Genomic DNA, 21,776 nt, shown 5'->3' on the forward strand with positions numbered 1-21,776 from the left:
TGACCTGAGCCGAAGGCAGATGCCCAACTGACTGAGCCACCAAGGCTCCCCTCCTCTTCTTTTTTTTTTTTTTTTTAAGATTTTATTTATTTATTTGACAGAGATAGACAGCGAGAGAGGGAACACAAGCAGGGGGAGTGGGAGAGGAAGAAGCAGGCTCATAGCGGAGGAGCCTGATGTGGGGCTTGATCCCATAACGCCGGGATCACGCCCTGAGCCAAAGGCAGACGCCCAACGACTGCGCCACCCAGGCACCCCAAGGCTCCCCCTCTTCTTAAAAAAAGATTGATTTATTTTTAGGGAGAGCATGAGTGGGAGGGGCAGAGGGAGAGGAGAGAGAATCTCAAGCAGACTCCCTGCTGAGTGGGGAGCCCGACTCGGGGCTCAGTCTCACAACCCGAGATCATGACCTGAGCGGAAGTCAAGCTGAAGTTGAGTCAGATGCTTACTGACTGTGCCACCCCTGGTGCCCCTGTGGTACTACTTTTATTACATACTAAGTTCCTATGATATTAGAATCTGTTTTTAGGACATTTTTACTTTGAGCTTTTGTACTCCAAATGTTGTTTGCTTGTCACTTGTTTTAAAATAAGAAAAATTTCCTCTTTCTCGTTTCCATGAAGGAAGTTTAACATACTAAATCCTGAATATGGCATTTTTGTTTTAGGAAGGAGATAGATACATGATTATAAGAGATGAGAGCAAAGAGGGTCATGGTTGGTGCTCTCTCTTTTTTTTTAAGATTTATTTATTAGAGAGAAAGAGAGAGAGAAAAGTGGGGGGGGGGCAGAGGGAGGCGGATTTCAAGTAGATTACCCGCTGAGCGGAGAGCCCATTGTGGGGGCTCCCAAGTCCTCACCCTGAGATCTGAGCCGAAATCAGTCTGGCGCTTAACTGAGTGAGCCACCCGGGCGCCCCCTGGTGGTTGGCTCCTTAAAGCAAGGCTGTGAAGGTGGCTCACCCTGGCGTCGTCACAACCCTGTATCTGGGCTCACCATTGCAGGCTGTGAAGATACATTTATAGCTGGTGCACCTACAGCTTCGCTGTTAGATGTGGTAGCTTCTGGCCATGTGTGTCAATTTAAATCTTTTGAAATTAAATATTTTCTCATTTAAACGACCACATTTCAAGTTCTCAACAGCCACAAGTCTATCATACTGGACATTACAGTTAATAGAGCTTTTATTTCCACCGTTAAAAGTTCTAGTGGAGTGTTGACCTCGGTCCAGATTTGGGAAACGACTCATGGGTCAGAACAGAGCAGGCATTAATTGGTCACATTCTTTTCTCTGCAGGAAAGTCTACATAGAGGAAAGAAAAGGTACTGTGTATCAACGGTTAGGCTCAAATTTTTTAATAGTAGGAAAAGTTTTTATGTGAAATTTTATTTTTTATTTTTATTTATTTATTTTTGACAGAGAGAGACAGCCAGCGAGAGAGGGAACGCAAGGGGGAGTGGGAGAGGAAGAAGCAGGCTCCCAGCGGAGGAGCCTGATGTGGGGCTCGATTCCAGAAACCCGGGATCACACCCTGAGCCGAAGGCAGACGCTCAACGACTGTGCCACCCAGGCGCCCCTTTTATGTGAAATTTTAAATTTGAGTGTAGTTGACACAATATAAACATCAGTTTCAGGTGTACAACATAGCCGATTCAACAACTCCATATGTTATGCTGTGCTCCCCACAAGTGTAGCTCCCATCTGTCACTGAACAAGTCCACTACAATATCATTGACTGTATTTCCTATACTGTACCTTTTATCCCCGTGACTTACTCATTCTATGACTGGAAGCCTGTGTCTCCCACTCCCCTTCACCTGTTTTGTCCATCCCCCCTTACACTAATTTTTTTCAAATGTCTTTTGGTTTGCATTTTTGAGGGAGATGAAGGAATAAGCTCTCCAGTGTCCCAAAGACTGTCATAAGGTGGCCTCGTGAGCAGGAATCCCAGTTTCTAGCTTTTCTGCTACTTCATTGTTAAAATGATTATCACGCCCCGAGCAGGTCTGTTAGGAAGAGTTTGGGCAGCGTGGGGAAAGGCAGGGAAGGGTGACTTTAGAGTTGGGTTTATCCCCAACTCAGGCCCTGCCTGCTGCTGCCCTCAGGCTGTAGAGGGCCAGACTCTGAGCATTAAAAAAATAGCCCAGGCCAGACTACTGCGACAGCACAGAATGTTTAGGGTTACTGTGTCATGGTGTCTGCACATTGTTATCATCATCTGTCCTGGTTTCTAACCCATTAACTTTAAGAACCATCATTAACTTAGGGTGGAGAATCACTGGCTATGTCCATTTGTGGGTGGGTTATAGTCCCATTCCAGCCTGCGTTCTACGAACACCCGTGAGGAGAGCGTGAAATGTGGTTGGAGCTCCATTGCATTCAAACTTTTGAGAGCTGAGCTTTGTCAGGTAGAGTCGGGTAATTGAATATTCTAGCAGGAATTCGAGGCTTGGGGGCCGAAGCACAACCAGCGTGGTGGGGCAGGGATAACGGTTGGCACTGCAGACTGAGCTAGTCGTCGCGCTGGGATGGGCACGGGCAGGAGCGACAAAAATCCGATCCAGGGACCCGTAGGTAGGGGGCTTGGGCAACCGCGCGCGCCCCGCCCCTCTCGCGCCGCGCCGCCCCGCCCCTGGCTTCCTCGTGACCCGTGTCCCGCCCCCCTCGGCCGGGAGCACCCCCGGCTGATTGGCCCCTCCGCGGCGTATCCTCCGGCTGGCCGCCAGGCGGGTGCGTCACGTGGCCGAGCAGCGTCCAGGGCGCCGAGCCGCGGGCCACCAGGCATGGACCGTCAGGCCGCCGGAGCCCGGGCGCTGGGGGCCGCCGAGCCGCCTCGGGGGCCGCTGCTGCCGAGCGCGCGGGAGGCGCCCCTCAGCCCGGAGGTGAGCGCGGCCGCCCGCAGCGGCCCGGGGCGGGAAGTTGCGGGGCTCGCGGGCCGGGCGGGGCGAGGCGGGGCGGGGCGGGGGCCGCGGGGCCGGGGGAGCGCCGGTTGGGCGCGCGCTCGCGCTGGAAACCGCCGGGCCGCGGCGGCCGAGGGCGTGGGGGTGCGAGCGGGGCGGGAGGGCGGGCTGGCCTCGTCGGGGGCGCCTCTGCGTACTTGCCGAATGGGAGGCGATGCTGACGACCGAGAGTTGGGGGCCACTGCCGGGGGCCTGGGCCGGGGCCAGGTGAGGGCGGCGAGGAGCGCGCTGTCCCCGAGGGACCTGTGACCACGGGTGGGGGATGCACGGCTCACCCTGAGCACCACATGATGTCTGATGCGCTCTCTCCCTTTCTGTTTACTGAAACCAAAGGCCCGGCTTGACGCAGGGTTTCCAGAAACTTGTTTTCATTTGCGCGCCAGACAGCTCCTGGTTTTTCAAAGACCGTTATTACAGTCATCACCTGCCCTTGTTTACAGTTAGTAAGTTCTGGATGGTGAGCTCGGAGAGGGTAGGAACCTCTGTTGAGAGCTGTTAACCCGGCGCCTGGCCTCGTGCCTGCCGCTGTAGGCACGGCTCTTAACGGAAGGGAGGAATGGAAAGCTTGTTTAGGCATCAAAGATGGTACTAAACCCGAGTAAGACAGGAAAAATGAAGTGATAGAATTGCCTTGGAATGCAGATGGGATGAGACTAATTGTGTCAGGACGTAGCAGGAAGGGATGTGCGCTTCCTCTCCAAGGTGACAGGGTGGTGGTGCCTGCAGAGGTGTGGAGGTGAGGAAGGACAGGGCACATGGCTGGGAGCTTGGGTGGCAGAGCCTCAGGGCCAAGGGAGAGAGCTCTGCTCAACAGGTTGAGGGGCCGTGATGGGTGGTGTGAATGCCATGGCCAATTTTATGCTCCCGTATGGAGGGCTGTTGAAGATTTTTGAGCAGAGTGGTGATTGATACTGTTAAGTTTGGACAGGGTGGGTGAGTGGGAGGGGCGGGAACTATGGCAGTGATCCATCTAAGAGATGCCACTAGCTGACCTGCAGTGGTGACCGAGGGTTGTCACTGACTACAGGAGGTGGTGTTTATTCATTAAATTTAGGGAGGACTAGGTCATGAGCTGATTGGGGCAGGTGCCAAGTGCACTTTAGGTGTAGGAGAAAAGAAGGCGGATTTAAATCAACAAATATTACATACCTGCTACGTGCCAGGTGTTTTCATAATGTTATCTCATCATAAGCCCCCTGTAAGGTCAGAGCAGTCATCTCCAATTTCCAGAGAAGGAATCCCAGGCATGGTGGTTGAAGTGATCTATCCAAGGTCACACTCTGAATGAATGGCAGAGCTGAGATTGAAACCAGGTCTTTCTTATGCAGGCTGTGGACATTTCTTGTTCCATTTACAAAGCAGTCTTGGAGGTGATAGGATTTCAGGAACTTTTGAGTGATGGGAGCAGAGAAGCATATGGTTGGCGGTAGGGGAAGAAGACTTCCCTTCATCATCACTTAGGGACTACAGCTTTGTTGCCCCCATAAATATCAGGAGACAGAATTTGCTAGAAAGTGAAGTCACTGAAAAGGTAAAAATGAACATGGCGGTAGCAACTGCAGGAAACAGCTACCAACCCTAGGGCTGAGGGGAGGAAGGAATGAGGCTGGAATGATTAAAATTTACAGGCTCAGAGGAGAGGCTTTGCAGAGCTGAAATTCCAACTTCTGAGGAGGAGGCGCTGCCCACAGCTACTGCTGGGGTCTCCGAGCTTGGAGGAGGGGGGCCTGAGGGCCTGGGACTCAGACCCCTGACGAGAGGGCCCAGCGAGGAGGTTGGCTCCACCAGTGTTGGCAAACCGTAAACTGGATTGCGAGGCTGCTGTAGGGGGGCGCTGCTGCCGCTGGGGGCGAAGTGTCGCTGGGGTGGTGTCTGCAGGAATAGGACGGAGCGAGGCCCTTCTCCCTCAGGCCTTGCTGCATCTCATAGGGCAAAACAGAAATGGGGGTTGCAAAGCCCCGGACCCACCCTCACGAAGGTGAGGATGGAAGGGTGGGTTTGGGGCTGTGAGCTGGTAGCTTAATACCGGGGATACCCCACACATCCAGGTGCTGGGTAACCGTCTCTTCTTCCTGCAGGCCAGCTTTGCCCCCACTGACCCCTCCGGGCAAGAGAGAGAGACCGAGAAGGCCATGGATCGGCTAGGCAAGTAGACGGTGGAGATGGGGGGTGGATGTGGGGAGGGACCAAGGGAGCGAGGAGAGGGACCGTCCCTACGTCTTGTTGGTCTCCTCTTTCCAGCCAGTTCTCTTGGCTGCTGAGTTGCGTTTTCTTCCCGGTGTTTCCACGGTGCCCTCGTGTGGTACTCCTGGCCTTGTGTTCAAACCTTACCCTTCTCCAGAGAAAGACAGCTTTAGGCAGCGGCAAGAGTATGGGCTTTGGAGCCATCCACCTTCAGCTCTCGCGTGGGCTCGGGTTTTGTGGCCTTAGATAAGTCACTTACCCTTTCTTCCTCTTTAAAATGGGGATAATGATGCTTACGTCACAGGGCGGTTCTGAGGCTCGGGTGGGAGGATCTCCAGCTGTACTAGCCAGCAGCTACTAGGGCTCTTTAAATCTAAGCGAATTATAGTTAAATACAATGAAAACCTCAGTTCCCTGTTCACATTAGCCGCATTTCAAGTGCTCGGCTGTCACACGTGGCTCCTGCCAGCCAGCCTGTTGGAGCGCAGATGAGAGAGTATTACCATCATCACAGAAACTTGTGTTGGATAGTGCTGGTCTGGAGGAAGCACTGTGCCGGCACGTAGACGTAGTTATAACAGCTGACACGTGCTGAGTAAGGGCCAGGTACAGTTCCAAGTGTTTCTTTTCCCATTCCCCCTTCTTCAAACAAACAAACAGCTCTCACAACAATCCTATCTTCCTCTTTACAGATGAGAAAACTGAGGCACAGAGTAAAAATTTTTTAAAAATATGGTCAGGCACCTAAAGTGTGCCATTTACCAGTTTCAAAGCATCCAGTTCAGTGGCATTTAGTAGAGTCACAGCGCCGTGTAACCACTGTGGCTGTTTAGTTCCCGAGCATTTTTAGCACCCCACCACCCTGTACCCGATAAGTAGCCACACCCCCTGCCCCCTTCCTCGAGCCCCTGGTGACCACTGATCAGCTTTCTGTCTCCGTGGATTTCCCAGTACTGGACAGGCAAATGTGAGTTGCGCGTCAGTAGAATGATAGCCCATGTGGCCTTTTATGTCTGGCTTCTTCCACTCAGCATAGTATGTCCAAGTTTCGTTCATGTAGCATGAATCAGTCCATTCCTTTTTATGGCTGAACCCTTCCATCATCTGGATACACTGCATCTTGCTTGCTTATTCATCCCGTGAATGTTTGTTTCCACCTTCTGGTGATTGTGAACAGTGCTGTCACGAACATTATTGTACACGTCTCGCTTAAATACCTGTTTTCAATTCTTTGGGCTATCTGTTTCGGAGGGGAATTGCTGGGCTGCGTGCTAGCTCTGTGTTTAAGTTCTTGAGGACTTGGTCGAGTCCATTTCCGCTCAGTCACGCAGTGACTAATTGGCACAACTGGCATACGGACTGGGATTGTCCAGCTCCAGAGCCCGTGCCCTCAACTATGGCTTTTTCGCTTATAACTGCCTTTATTATACAGTGTTAGTAGCATGGCTGTGTTGAGGCTGATTCTTTCCCCAGCTCCGACCTGGCATCACCATAGCACGATGTGCTGGGAGGTCCATTATCCTCCCCCAGACTTTCCTCCATTATTTTGAGACCTTTTGAAGATATACCTTCCAGCCCTCCCCGGTATTGGGAGGAGGAGACGTGGTGGCTGTCTGTTGTGATTGGATGGGTTCTGCTCTTCTGCCTGCTTTCCTCCCGCCACCCCTTGTCCTGTGCTCCTTGAGGATGAAGAGAGGAATAGAAGAGTAAAAATTCAATTCAAGTGTGTATTGTGAAAGCTTGTCATTTTCCAGATGCCTTTTGCCTTAGTTACCTGTAAACTACCTAAACATATAAACTCTGCTTGATTTGCTTGATTCCCTGTGTGAATTACAAGACCTCGCAATTAATGGCCTCATTTAAGGCAAACGTTTTATTGAAAAAAATGATCAACCTTCTTCGAAAAAGGTAAACAGAACAACATTTTTTTTTTTTTTAAGTGCGCAGGTGGCTAAGGAACTCTGTACCCTTGTTTTACTCTTGCCCTCTCAGTAAGGTTGCCAGACATTTTCCACGCACAGGAGTAGGTCCTGTGTCGTTGCTAGTGGTTTTAAGACCTTCTTCCTTCTGTTGATTTCTCAGCCAGTGGAGCACAGAGTGTCCCTAATGGTAGTCCTACCCATGGCGAGGGTACCCACTCGGAAGAGGAAGGCTTTGTTGTGGATGATGAGGATTCTGATGGGGACCTGAATACCTGGGAGCTGTCAGAAGGGGTGTCCGACTGTCCACCCAAGGAACAGGCTGCTGATCTTTTTAACGAGGACTGGGACTTGGAGTTGAAGGCAGATCAAGGGAATCCATATGGTAGGTGTGGCATTTCTAGGGTCCTAGACCAAGGTTCGGAGGCCCTCCTCCCGGATTACCCCGAAGGCAGACATTTTGGAAGACGGACCCAGTCCGTGAGCTTAGCCTGATACCTGTTACAGGGCTGAAGTGCCTGTGACAGCTTCTCTTTCATATTGGAAAAAATGCAAATTTTGTAGTTGACTCTCTTAAAATATCTGTGTGACTCTGGCAGCTGCAGGCAAAAGTGCTGTTGCAGCCTCTGCACTGCTAAGGGCCCTCCTCCGAGAAGCACCGCTTGGGGGGTGCCTCAGAACGCACGCGTTCAAAAGCCAAGGAGGGCTCTGTGTGTGTGCTTTTGAGCTGCAGGTGCCTGTCCCCTAGACACTTTTTGGCTATCTGTCTCTCCTCCCCTCCTCCCTTTAATTTTTTTTTTGTTGTTGTTTGTTTTTTAAACTGCTTGCAGATGCCGATGACATCCAGGGTTGCATTTCTCAAGAGGTCAAACCTTGGGTGTGCTGTGCCCCGCAAGGAGACATGATCTATGACCCCAGTTGGCACCATCCACCTCCGCTGATACCCCATTATTCCAAGATGGTCTTCGAAACAGGACAGTTTGATGATGCTGAAGATTGAGTCTGCAGCTTTTTGCCTGGTGGGTGGGCGTACCCTCCAGATGGAGGTCTCTCTTCCTTTCATTGAGGTGAGCGGTCACGTTTGAGGACACATTCCCAGCGATCCCCGAGTTGGGCACGCAGACTGGTGTTAACAGAGGTCCCGATGTCCTCCAGTTCTGTTGTTGTTGTTGTCGTTGTTGTTGTTTTTAATGAGCTCCTCCTTGGGACATGTGAGTGTTTGTGTCTGTGTCAGGAGGAGTTGTGTTCTTTATAAATAAAGGTAGAAAAAATTTGATATGCTTTTGTTTACTCCCCCCCCCCCTTTAATTGGATACTTACCAGCAAAGCTTTACTCCTTCAGTGCAAGTCCCTGGCTTACATTTTAAGGATTGGAGGTACTCGGATGCTTAAAACTACTCTATGAAAGAAAATAATGTTTTGGGCAGAGATTAGAATCCAAGAAATGTTGGCGACTTTGTGGCTGATTTCTTTTCTTTTTTTTTTTTTTTAAAGATTTTATTTATTTATTCGACAGAGATAGAGACAGCCAGCGAGAGAGGGAACACAAGCAGGGGGAGTGGGAGAGGAAGAAGCAGGCTCATAGCGGAGGAGCCTGATGTGGGGCTCGATCCCACAACGCCGGGATCACGCCCCGAGCCGAAGGCAGACGCTTAACCGCTGTGCCACCCAGGGGCCCCGTGTGGCTGATTTCTATTCCTGTTGATGAACAAGTCACCATTTACTTGGTTAACAAGGGCTTTTGGTAAGAAGGAACACGAAATGGCAAATGAGTTAAACCAGCAATTATATAGCCCTCTGTTGGTATGAAAGGATTTTAAACCTTTACTTTCCATTTAATCATTTACTCTTTACAATGATATGAAGTCACTATTTTTTTAATTGCCTTATTTTATTTTTAAAAGATTTTATTTGTAAGTAATCTCTATACCCAATGTGGAGCTTGAACTCACAACCCCGAGATCAAGAGTTGCATGCTCCCCCTGACTGAGCCAGCCAGACACCCCTAAGTTGTGTCATTTTCAAGATAAGGGAAAAAAGACTCAAAATGTTTTGACTTCTGTAAGATCCCAGGGCCAGGAAATGGCAGAGCCATGCCCGAACCCCACGTGTGACTCTGCGGTCTGCTTTCCTTGGCTGCCCACCCCCTTGTGGGTACAAGCCTAGAGGTGGGTTCTGGGGGCCATGCCTTGGCAGGTCTGTGAGGTGCCAGACTAAGTCGCCTTTGCCTCTCTGGCCGGCTCAGGGAGTCTTCTTACCTCCCTGCCTCCCTCTTGAAGCTGAATCAAGAACAAGTTTCAGGTCTGAAATCGGAATCAACTCCATAGCCGTCAAGTGAACATTTAACCATTTAAATGATTTTTCAGAGGCCCCACAAGGTGTGTGAGCAGGGCACAACCTTATGAGGGAAAGTGGTGGCTTTTGCTATGAGGGGCCTCATGACCAAAACTATCCTAGGGAGAAAAAAGTGTCCCTTCCACTATCTTTGCTAAAGGGACAGTCGTAGACCATCTCACCACACTGCTCTGTCTTTCCTCTTCCTCCCGGTGCCGGATCTGATTAGACCAGTGTGAAAATGAGCATTTCTGGTGTGAAAAGGTGAACTTGGGAAACTGAGCCAGGCAACGTCGGGGGCTTGAGGAGAATGGCAGAACGGCAAGGCTGTCCTGTTGACAGGTTGTGTTGGCCCGTGTGTAAGCTGGAGCAGTGAAACTGAATAAAAGCGAATGAAAGCACAAGCCGTGAGGTGGGCGAGTGTACGGATGTTGGAGGGAGGGAAGAAAACACGTATGAAAAGCCCATGTGCGTTAGAGGCGGAGCAAAGGAAATTCACCAGGTGCTGCTGCTGCGATCCGAGGAGCAGCTGAGAATCTAGGACACTCTTGTGTTTTAGGAGTTAATCTTTGTGGCTCCTCCTTCTGGTTGTTTCCAGCAAATTGGGTAGGAGGGCAATAGGGTCTACTGGAGGAAGGATGTAGAAAGTTGGGTATGTCGGGAGAACAAGAGGAAGAGGGAGTTGAGTCAATTGTTCTGATTTAAATAAGGCTCTGGTGCCCCCCCCCCCCCCCCCCCGGCCTGTTGAATGATCCAAGGACTGGGAAGGATGTAGAAGGTAACCCTCCAGGCCGTGAACATCGGTTATCTTGAGGGGATGAGGTGGAAGGAAAAAGTGATGAAATGATAAAATACTAATGACATAGTCCGTGAAAATACATACTATAAAACTGCTCTGATAGGGGCGCCTGGGTAGCGCAGTCGTTAAAGCGTCTGCCTTTGGCTCAGGGCGTGATCCTGGCGTTCTGGGATCGAGTCCCACATCGGGCTCCTCCACTGGGAGCCTGCTTCTTCCTCTCCCACTCCCCCTGCTGTGTTCCCTCTCTCGCTGGCTGTCTCTGTCAAATAAATAAATAAAATCTTTAAAAAAAAAAAAACTGCTCTGATAATACTATAAAGATGAAGTTGCATACGCAAGTGATAAGGGTTAACACGAGCCAATGGAAACAATGATCATGTGACGGAGTTACAGGCAGTTTGCTTTCGAAATTTTTTTTTTTTTTTTTTAGAGCATTTTATTTCAGGAAGAGACGGGGAGAGAGTGGCGGGAAGGAGCAGAAGGAAAGGGAGAGTCTCAGGTAGACTCCATGCTGAGCGCAGGGCCCTGTGTGGGGCTCAGTCTCACAACCCTGAGATCACCACCTGAGCCGAAACCCAGAGTCAGATGCGTAACCGACTGCACCACCCAGGCGCCCCTTGGAGAACTTTTAAAAAAGAGAAACTTTTTTTTTTTTTTTTAAGATTTTATTTATTTATTTAACAGAGAGAGAGACAGCAAGAGAGGGAGCACAAGCAGGGGGAGTGGGAGAGGAAGAAGCAGGCTCATCGCGGAGGAGCCCGATGCGGGGCTCGATCCCATAACGCCGGGATCACGCCCTGAGCCGAAGGCAGACGCTTAACAACTGAGCCACCCAGGCGCCCCTCCAACTGTGCTTTAATCTGGAAGCCTTCAATCAATGACCAAGTAAATTTTGTTCTCTCAAAACCAGTGTGTATGACAAATAAGTTCGTAGGATACGTTATTGGATAGACAAAATTGCGGCTATTTAAAAAATAATTGAATAAAGGGAAATACTGCAATGATTTCTAGCCAGTGTCCTATAATGAAGAATGAAAAACAAAAAACACCAACAAAACTTCTTTTCAAATCTCTGAACGCTGAGCAGAGAAGTGTCAATCTCACGGGCAGATGTGAACTTGGATGTTGCTTAGTTTGGCCTTGTACTATGCGAAGGAATCCTCTCTGCCCACTTCTAGTCGTGGGAGCTCACTACCTCAGAAGGGGCCTGTCCACTGCTGGCTAGTGCTCTGTTAGAAAATTCTCTTTTGCTTTTGAGTTGAAATCTACCCATTTGGTTCTGGTCTGCTCTGTGGTCCTGTCTTTCAAATATAGGAAATTAGCAATCTTATCCTCCCTCTCTCTGGCTTTTTGTTTTCTAGCTAAATAGTCAACAACAATTGCATATACGTGTCTGGAGTCAGAAAGGGAGAGGAAGAGGGAGGGAGGAATGGGAGGGAATGTGGTGGGGATGTTCGAGGTTTTGGTAGGTGGTATAGCACTGACAGAAGTTGAGATCGTTCTGTGAAGTCATGTAGTAAGGAGAGGACCGAGGACAGGACCTCATGGCACATTAGCAAGGAAAGGATAGATGGAAGGGTCAGATCCACGAGCCAGGCTATAGCCAGGGAGGAGGAGGAGGGAAACCAGGGGAGCATAGGCGCCACATGAGCCAAATTTAAGAAGAAGAGAGTTGTAAGGAGGGGGGCAGGTCATCTTTTATCTAGAGAGACCAAGGAAGATGAAGGCTCAAAAGGGCACTTTGGGTTGTGGGAATTAGAAAGTGTTCATGTAATGTACTGACTTGGGGCAGGTGCGGGGGGTGAGGCTTGGGCATTTCAGGCTTAAGCATTTTGGAAGATGCACGGGGCCGCTTGAGCTTCTGCTTTTGGCAGTCTTGGTTTTTTTTGACTGGGGGGTGGGTTGGGGGTTGGGCAGCAGCGCCCTCCGTCAGCTTCTCTCAGGATGTGTGAGCCAGCGTGGGAAGGGTCCACAGAAGTGCGCAGGGGCCGCTGGAGAAATGTAAGTGCTAAAGGACTGTTAGGAGGAACAAAAGAGAAGCTTTTATTCCGCAGTTCTTGTAAGCAGTATCATTTGCCAAGAAAGAATCACAACTGACCGCAGCAAAAGTTTTAAGTGAGGGAAAGGAGAGTAAATACATGTTTTTCAAGTGACCAGATGACCTTTGTGATATGCCTTTGTTTCTCTCCCGCCTTCTCTCCACGCAGGCCTGCTGTTCATTGCCTTTCTGGAGGCATGTGACAGGGTCGAAGACAACCGAGACATTTTTCTGTCTTTTACAAAAAGGCACTTATTTTCTTTTTAAATGTTTCTTTTTCTTTTCTTTTCTTCTCTTTCCTTTCCTTTCCTTTTTTCTTTTTTTCCTTGTAAAGAGGCAAGGGGATTTTGGACCAAAAGACTATGTGTCTCGAAGAAATTTGGAGGGAAAGAATAAACTTCAGCCTTCCTCCCCCAAATCCCCTGGGTTGTAGGAAGAAAAATGGGAGAAGACACAGAGATCTGGGGATGCTAAGAGCAGATGGAGCAGGAGCCCTGCTTCCTGGTGTGTCCCTGGGAGTTAGGTCCTCAGTGATAGATGTTGGTGCTTCTGTTTGTTTGTTTGTTTATTTATTTATTTATTTATTATTATTATTATTATTAAAGATTTTATTTATTCGACAGAGATAGAGACAGCCAGCGAGAGAGGGAACACAAGCAGGGGGAGTGGGAGAGGAAGAAGCAGGCTCCTAGCGGAGGAGCCTGATGTGGGGCTCGATCCCATAATGCCGGGATCATGCCCTGAGCCGAAGGCAGACGCTTAACCGCTGTGCCACCCAGGTGCCCCAGTTTTTTTTATTTTTTAAGATTTTATTTATTTATTTGACAGAGAGTGAGAGCACAATGGGCGAGGGGCAGAGGGAGAGGGAGAAGACTCCCCGCTGAGCAGGGAGCCTGATGTGGGGCTCAATCCCAGGAGCCTGGGGTCATGACCTGAGCCGAAGGCAGATGCTTAACCAACTGAGCCACCAAGGCGCCCCGACGTTGGTGCTTGTAGGCAGTCAGGACCATCTTGCAAAGGATGCCCAGGCCTTGAACAGGCAGAGAAACCAATGGACCCCAGAGGAGCCACGGGACTGGGAGAACCGTTGAAGATGGACATGGGATGACCTGATGCCCACCGCCCTCATTTGCCTTGGCACTGCATGAGGAAGTAAGGAGGACCGCAGAGGCCTTGGAAGGAAGCGCAGGGTCGGAAAGTAAGATGGTCAGAATGGCAGTTTTGCTTCTTGAACCCCCAAATGCAAGAGATGCAAAATTAACAGAAACGTAACAGATGAGAAAAAGTTACTGCTTGGGCTGGGGGACAGGTCATCAGCTAGGCAGAGATGGTGTATTTAAAGTATCATTATGGGTTGATTACCAGAGTGCTGGTAATTCTTTCTTTGTTTTTTCTTTTAAAGATTTTATTTATTTATTAGAGAGCACACGCATGAGCGTGAGTGGGGGGAAGGGCACAGGGAGAAGCAGACTCCCCACTAAGGGGGGGAGCCGGACGTGGGGCTCAATCCTAGGATGCTGGGATCATGACCTGAGCCGAAGGCAGATGCTTGACCGACTGAGCCACCCAGGCACCCCTCTTTGTTTTTATTTTTCTACCTGGATGAAAACCTTTCAGTTTTTGTACTGTAGCAGAACAAACAGAGCCATGCCGTTCACAATTTGTGTAAGCAAATTTGTGTGTTTTTGATGACTCCAGTGTATTTCTGTTACGACTTTCTTCCCTTTGGGAAATTCTGGGGGGAATGTACCCTTTCACTCCACCCGTAAATTAGTTTGGTTTCAGGTGGGGACAGTTTGGTCATCCAGAGACCCCTGGAGGGTATGATGGTGTGTGGAGCTTCCCCCAGCTTTGCCTTTTTTTTTTCCCCCTTTTTTAAAGATTTTATCTTTAAGTAATCTCTACACCCAGCATGGGGCTCGAACTCACAACCCCGAGATCAAGAGTTGCACGCTCCACCGACTGAGCCAGCCAGGCGCCCCCAAGCTTTGCTCTTAAATGCCTGAGTGGCTGGGTAGGTTGACTGTAGAAGCTGCCGGCGACCACTCTATATAGAAAAGTAACTGGCGGGACTTAGCAAAGCTCCCCTGCCCTGAGGAAATCTGAGACTGCCTTCCAGGGAGACGGAAACACTCTCATAAGCTAAGTAAATACCTTGGCGCTGCACTGCCCTTGGTTTTCCAGAGTTTGCATTCTTGGACCCAACTTTTCATAAGCTGGTTGGAATACGGAGAAAGAGAAAAAACCCCTAAACGCTGGCAATAGCCTATCTGGATTCTGCCTCCCAGTTCTCCCCATGCAGACTCCCCTCCCAAATAACTAAGAACGCGGGATCTGGAGGACTGTGTCTGTGTGCGCGTACACGTGTGTGTGAGCGTGGCAGGCCAGGGAGAAGTTGGAGGGTGTAACAGGAAGGCGAGCGGCCGGGCTGGCTCCCACTTTGTTGACTTAGTGAGTCTGGCTGCAAAGCGAAGGTCTTTGGAAAGAAAGGCCTCCCTGCTTCTGGCAGTTTCTACTGAGCTGGTTCCAGGCCTGAGCTAGATCTTGCAGGTGTTTATGGGCAAGAGGACCGTTCCTTGGGTTCCAGGGCACCAGGGTTTGCAGAATTCCACCAGGATTTGTACTTGATAGTGGCCTGTGAAGTCAAACATAGGCATGGTTTCTGAAGAAGCTGTTTCTCTCCACCTTACAGGATTTTCTGGTCCTCCCCTTTGAGTCAGAGAAATTTCCCCAGGAGGAACACTTCCCATTTCTGACCATTGCAAGGTGCGGTTGGCTTTCCTTTTTTTTTTTTTTTTTTTTTTTTAATTTCTGGTGAGATAATTTTGATTTCAAGAGCAATTTCCTCTGACCCCTTCTTAGCTGTTCAACAAATGTGGCAGATACTGTTTGTGTTTGGTAACGCCGGAATTTCTCCCGACTGCAGCCTGTGGCCCTATTTCATTTCTCCAGCAGGTGGCAGTAAAGACCCATGACGCGCTGTCTTCCGCGAGACCTGCTGGGTGACGAGCTGGCTCAGGGTTACCTTCCTGTGGGGGGGGGGGGGGGCTCCCGAGGGTTGGCAAACTTACCTGTGAATCCAGGGGCAGGATTTACTCTTGATTTTAGATGTGACGTTTCTCAGAAAAGGTTACTGTGAAATCTAGGGTAAGGGTCACTGTTCTCTGCCCCCTAACACCTACCCCAGAGGCTGGCTCATGGTAAGTGCTTAGTATATGCTTGCTAACTGCAGCCAAAGTGTGCATATGCGTGAAGGAAAGTAAAATGCATCCTCCCTCTGCCAGATGATACATTAGGTGGTTTTCCTTATGAAGTCAGGCTTATAAATCTCATTTTACAGAAGGAGAAGTTGAAGCTCAGGGAAGTGGAATAATTGGCCAGAGGTCACAAAGATAGGATCTGACCCCTCATCTGGGCTTCCGTGCTTGCTCTCCCAAGGTGGGAAACACTGAGGTTTAGCAAATGTCTAGGACAAATTTTGTTTCAGAAGAAGCAAGGGAATGCAACGCAGGTTTGATTTTACTCATCAGTTTATTTCTGAACCTGCTGTATGCTGTGTGCTGAGGCCGGAGGGGTGGGGGACCCGGTTCCTGCTCTCAGGGGGCTCAGAGCCTGGGGGAGGGTGGCGGCACACGAATATCCCATTATGGCAGCCCAGGAGGACTGCGCCAGCCCAGCATGCCATGGGAACCCAGTAGAAGGGCAGGGCGCTCCAGGTGAGCCCTCCGAGGAGAGGGCCTTGGGGCTGAGTCCTTGAGGACTTGGCCAGGCAAGTGGTGGCGGGGGTCGTCCAGGCAGAGACGCTGTGTGTGCACAGGCCCCAGCTGGGAGAGGACTTGTGTATTTGGGGAACTGATGAGGGACATGGTGAGGGTGACGGTGGATGAGCCATGGGCCCTGAAACCTAGGCCAGGGGGCTTAAGAGGTTTTCAGCAGGGATGAGACACGGGCAAACCTTCATTTTCATAAGATCCCTCTAGTTCCTGGTGGAGAGCATGGCGGTAGGGGCCAAGATGGACGGCAGGGAGGTGTCTGGGGGCCATAAGCTGGTAAGAGAGGTTGGTGACCTCAGGTAAAGTGATGGCCGTGGAGCTGGAGGAACACTAACAGATTGGAACTAGTTAGGGAAGGTAGAGCTGGCAGGAGTGGGGACAGAGTGAGGGTAGGGCGGGGGACGGGAAGGAGTCTGGAAGGACCCTGGGGTCCTGGCTTAGGCAACCGGGTGGATGCGGTGGGCTCTTCCGTGTGAATGATCTTGGCAGTTCATGAGGACTTTCCCAGCCAGTGTTTTTGGAGGAAGGTGCCCTGTGTTCCAGGTGTTCACCTTTGTTCCCAGGGCTTGGAGAATGCCTCTGGGCTGTGCAGCCCTGCACCTTGAACGTGGGACGGTCACACCTTAGGGTACCCTCCGTCTTTCCTATGCTTTTCTCTCTCTCAGAGAGCATCCCTCAGATGCTCAGGAGATGGTACTGGGGTGGACATTGTGGTTGCCTCTCCTGCATCCATTCCTCTCCTCTGGAAGACCACCCCTTTCTCGTGCAGCCCGTGGACCTTGGGGAAAGCAAACCCCACCCCTGGATGTAGGAGCGGGGCACGGGGTTCAGGCCCAAATTAACCCACATAATTGAATCTCTCATCCTCTGTATTCGTTTCCTAGGCTGCCGAACAAATTACTATGAACCTGGTGGCTTAAGGCAAAAGAAATTTATTTTCTCAGAGTTACGGAGTCCAGAAGTTCAGCATCAAGTTATCAACAGGGCTGTGCTCCCTGTAGAGGCTCTAGGGTAGATGATGTTGTTTGACTCAGCTTTTGGTGGCTGCCCGAGTTCCTTGGCTTGTGGCTGCTCACTGCAGTCATGGCCTCGTCTTCACGTGGCCGTCCTCTCCAGGTCTGTCTCCTCTTCTGTCTCGTAGAAGGATATCTGTCGTTGGATTTAGGGCCCACCCGCTAGTCCAGGATGACCTCCTCGTAAGATCCTTCGCTTCATTGCGACTACAAAGACCCTTTTTCCAAATAGGGTCACATTCACAGGTTCCAGGGGTTAGAAGAGAGGAAATATCTTTTTTGGGGGGCTGCCATTCAAGCCAGTTCAGCCTCTGTGGATGGCAAGACAGAATGAAATTGGGACCATGATGACGTCTTCGGGCCCCTATCAAGCAGCCCAGCAGCCTGCCTACTTAAGGACCTGTGGTTATGTTATTCAATAAAACCTCCTTACTGCTCTAAGCCAATCCGATGGACCTTGTCCCCCGTCACTTGTTGCTGAATGGGCCCCCCTGGTGTCCCGCGTATGGGCAGTTGGACAGTTGTGAGGGAGACATCACAGTGATTGGAATTTTCTGCCGGGCTCTATCATTGACTCTGTGTGACCTCAGGCAAGCTGCAGCCCCACGGACCCCTGGTTTGAATATATCAATGGGGCCCTTGTCCCTGGAAAAGGCCCTTCAAAATGGAAGCCACTGTGGTTTCTGTTGTTACGGCTTCTGCATTCCAAGGAGGACGTACTAGAACTGGAAAGGGGCCAGACAATGGAGTGACGAAGGGCTTTTCCCGTCATTGCATGCTGCACGGTTAGAATTCTTCAGCCTGGGAAGATGGAGGCTGAGGGGGAGGCGTAATCCCAGTCCTCTAGATGGTAAGGCTCATGGACAAGGTGGAACAGACTTGTTCATTACGTCCCAGAATCCTTAGCAGCCAAGGGCGTCACTCCTAACAGTTTGAGAAGCTGTTTCAGGGCAGACGAGAGAAAGTGCTCCTTTTCACGGAAGGAGGTGAACTTGAGGCCCTCTGGCAGCCTGGTGCAGTGCCCCTGCAGTCAGGCAGGCCTGGCTTCCACTCCCGGCTCCAGCGGTGTGTGTGTGAGCACGCTGCTTTTCTCCCCGAGTCTCAGATTGCTCACTGGTAAGCTGGGGCACTAACCGCTGTTTTACAGCTCTCCAGCTCTGACACACGTGCCATCAGCTTCCTGCTTGTTCCCGCAGGTGGCCTGACTGCAGACCCCCCACGCACGCGTGAGACCTCAGCTCCTCTGCCTCGCTCAGGGGCCACCTACACGGTTCTCTTCCACCTTCCCTCGTTGTCTGTTTCCCCCTCCCTTCCTAGATTATTCCTGCGTGCACAAAAACCCTGATTGTCTCTCCCATCTGAAAACAACCGTCCCTCCATCCCACTTCCCCTCGAGCTCCTGCCCACTTTGTCAGCCCCGCTTGGCAGCAAAACTCCTTGGGAGACTTGTCTATACTTGTCTCTCTTGCTCAAGGAATCTTTGCAAGATGGATACACTCATGTAACTACCATAAAGTTTAAAGAAAAGGAATATTACCAGCACCCCAAGCCCCCTGTCCTCCTCCCAGTTACTCAGCCCTCTCTACACTCTAAGGAAACCACTATCTGGATTTATAACCCCATAGATTACTTTTATCTTTTTTAGTTTTTTGTGGTAAAGTACATATACAATTTACCATTTTAACCATTAAAAAAAAAAGTCATCTCTATATGCCCCACATGGGGCTTGAACTCATGACCCTGAGATCAAGATCAAGATCAAGATCTTCTGACCGAGCCAGCCAGCCAGGTGCCCTCCCTCCCCATTTTAACCATTTTAAAGCATACAATTCAGTGGCATTCGGTACACTCACAGTGTGGTACAACCATCCCCATTACCTAGGTCCAGAACATCTTTAGCACTTCAGAAGGAAACCCCACAGCCATCAGTCGTCACTCCCCATCCCCCATTCTCCGTTTTCCTCAGCCGCTGGCAACCACGAATCTGCTTCCTGTCTCTGTGGACTTGGCTGTTGTGGACATTTCATATAGCTGGGATCATATGTATATGGCATGATGTTGTCAGGGTTAATCCAGCTAGTAGCAGGTGCCAGAATGTAATCCTTTATTACGGCTAAATATTATTCTGTGATATCACTGTACCACATTTCTTCATCCACTCATCAGTGGATGGCCCTTTGGGTCATTTCTACCTGTCGGCCATCACGAGTAGTGCCGCCACGAGCATTCGTGTGCAAGTTTTTGTGTGAACACGTTTCTCTGTTGTTGAATAAATTGGCCACATGCTTTATCTTCGCTTTCTGACTTTGTACTCTGCAAAGATGGTGTTCTGTGACCCGAGATTCATCCACATTTTTGCAGAGCAGTGGCTTGCTTATTTGTATTCCTGGGTAATATATCATTATGTGAAGATATCTGTCCTCTGTTTATCGAAGCTACCGCTGATGGATTTTGTCCAGTTTGGGGTTGTTCTGAGGACTGTGGCTGTGAGCGTTCTCGGTCGTGTGCCGATTGCTGTCAGACGTGCGCAGGGATGGAGGGGCTGTGTCACAGCGCACGTGTGAGCTCGGGTAGATACCTGACAAAGGGTTTTCCAGGGTGGCTCCAATTTTTTAAATTATTTTTTTATTTTTCAAATATTTTATTTATTTGAGAGAGGGAGAGAGAGAGAGAGAGAGCGCACAAGCAGGGGGAGGGGCAGAGGCAGAGGGAGAAGCACACTCCCTGCTGAGCGGGGAGCCCGATGCGGGGCTCGATCCCAGGACCCTGAGATCATGACCTGAGCCCAAGACAGACGCTTCATCGACTGAGCCACCCAGGTGTCCCTCCCCTTCCCTAGGAGTGTTTGAAAGTTGCACTTGCTCTGACATTTTCACCAACACTTGATATTTCCACTTGAATTTTTGGTGGCTATGTCAAATCCAGCAAGTCCCAAATGTAACTTTTTATTGTGTCCTATAAACCTGCCGTCTAATCAGCTGACGGCAATGTTGTCCTTCTGGAAAGCTTGGAGTCATTGTGATCTTTCCTATTTTTGATACCTTACGTCCAATGTCAGGGACCTATTTTGGCTTCCAGACACATTTGAACTATGACCTTATCTCCCATCTTGCTATCGGCCCTGGTGGAGCCACCACCATTTTTCATCTAGATTACTGGGAATACCTTTCCATGTGGGTCTCCAGGCTTCTGTGCCACATATTCTGAGCACAGCAGCCAGGGTGATCATTATTTTTCAAAATCGTGGTAAACTACACAGAGCATAAAATTTACCATTTGAGGGGCGCCTGGGTGGCGCAGTTGTTAAGCGGCTGCCTTTGGCTCAGGGCGTGATCCCAGCGTTCTGGGATCGAGCCCCACATCAGGCTCCTCCGCTATGAGCCCGCTTCTTCCTCTCCCACTCCCCCTGCTTGTGTTCCCTCTCTTGCTGGCTGTCTCTGTCAAATAAATAAATAAAATCTTTAAAAAAAAAATTTACCATTTGAAACGCACGTGGTGCAGTGGGATTAAATACACCTGCAATGCTGCGTGGCCACCACCGCACAGCGATCCTTTTATTCTGTAAGTTAGATCACCTTACTCCTCTGCTCCAGCTGTTCCGGGGCTCCGCACGGCAGAGAAAGTCCACGGTTGGACAGTTTTACAGTGGCCCCCAGGCCTTGGCCATCCTGGTCTCCTGTTTCTTCTGTGCCTTCATCTCGCTCTCCTTGGCTCTCTCCACGCCAGGCCCTGAGGCCTACTGGCGTTCCTGGAACAAGCCGGGCATGGGCCTGCCTTAGGACCTTTGAGTTGGGGACTGCCTCTGCCTGCCCGGAACGCTCTGCCCCTAGATATTCCTACGACCGACTCTCCTGCCCCCTTAAAGCTTTGCTCACTTGACTCGAGGACTTTTGCCCACTATGTGAATTTAAATATGAGGGCTGGCTTGTGGTTCGAGAATTCTCCGGGTAAAAGTTTTTTTTTTTCTTTTCTTTTTCTTTCCAGCCACTTCCAATGTTTATTTAACATGGGCGGTTTTCCTTGCTGCTCTGTGGGGAGTTTTATTTCACGAGCCCACTCCTGTCCTGGAGATGTGGCCCAGCTTGACAGGAGGCTCTCGGTCAGATTCTCCACCTTGACTGGGCGCGAGGCTCTGTCTCCCCTTTCCTGCGCTCTCCCGCTTTCCCGGGGCCTTGAAAAGCGAAGCTCAAGGTTGCTTGGCTTTAGCATGTTTCCTTGGGGAGAAAGCCAGTTTCCACATCCTGTCCGGGTTCCTGCTTTCCCTTCTTTTTTTGGCCTCTGACCCTTTTTGCCAGCTCACTTGGTGCCTTTAAAGGAGAGAAACGTTTCACCCAGCACTTTTAATGTTTCTGCAGGAAGTAGTTCAGAGAGTCTAGTCTGCGCTGTTGCCAGAACCAGAAGTGCATTAAATGTCAGATTCAGGAAGGCAGCACGTTCTAGGGGAAAAGACCGGGGTTTGGGAATCCTTGGTCCCGAGCCCAGCCCCACCCCCGCCTTCAACTGGCTGTGATTTTAGACAAGTCACACGGACCCTCTGGGCCTCAGCTCCTTCCTCAGAAACATAAGGGTTGAGGGGTGGGTGGCCTTCTAGATTCTCTGACTCTGGGACACCGAGAGACGGTCTCTGTTTTGAGGGAGTGCATGACTGAGGGATCAGCTAGCCTCTCTGTGTCCTCTCAGTGGTCCGCCAGGCCCTGGGTCTGGTTTCGAAGAAGAGATGATGAACGTAGAGTGTTGGTGGTAAGAAACATGAAAC

At 50.3% G+C, this 21,776-nt stretch overlaps 1 protein-coding gene across 2 annotated transcripts; it reads left to right on the forward strand.

The window, feature by feature from the left end:
* The first annotated feature begins 2,731 nt into the window (after nt 1–2,731).
* On the forward strand, nt 2,732–8,349 carry COPRS (coordinator of PRMT5 and differentiation stimulator). 2 transcript variants are annotated; one of them, XM_057318161.1, is made up of 4 exons: nt 2,732–2,882; nt 5,039–5,109; nt 7,231–7,448; nt 7,894–8,349. In XM_057318161.1, the coding sequence occupies exons 1-4, from the start codon at nt 2,784–2,786 to the stop codon at nt 8,061–8,063; spliced, it is 558 nt and encodes a 185-aa protein (XP_057174144.1). In that variant the 5' UTR covers nt 2,732–2,783; the 3' UTR covers nt 8,064–8,349. The 2 variants fall into 2 exon arrangements, with proteins under 2 accessions (XP_057174144.1, XP_057174145.1); XM_057318162.1 differs by lacking the exon at nt 2,732–2,882 and adding an exon at nt 3,086–3,167.
* Nucleotides 8,350–21,776: the final 13,427 nt, after the last annotated feature.

This window comes from Ursus arctos, unplaced genomic scaffold (assembly GCF_023065955.2).
Source record: "Ursus arctos isolate Adak ecotype North America unplaced genomic scaffold, UrsArc2.0 scaffold_24, whole genome shotgun sequence".
NCBI lineage: Eukaryota > Metazoa > Chordata > Mammalia > Carnivora > Ursidae > Ursus > Ursus arctos.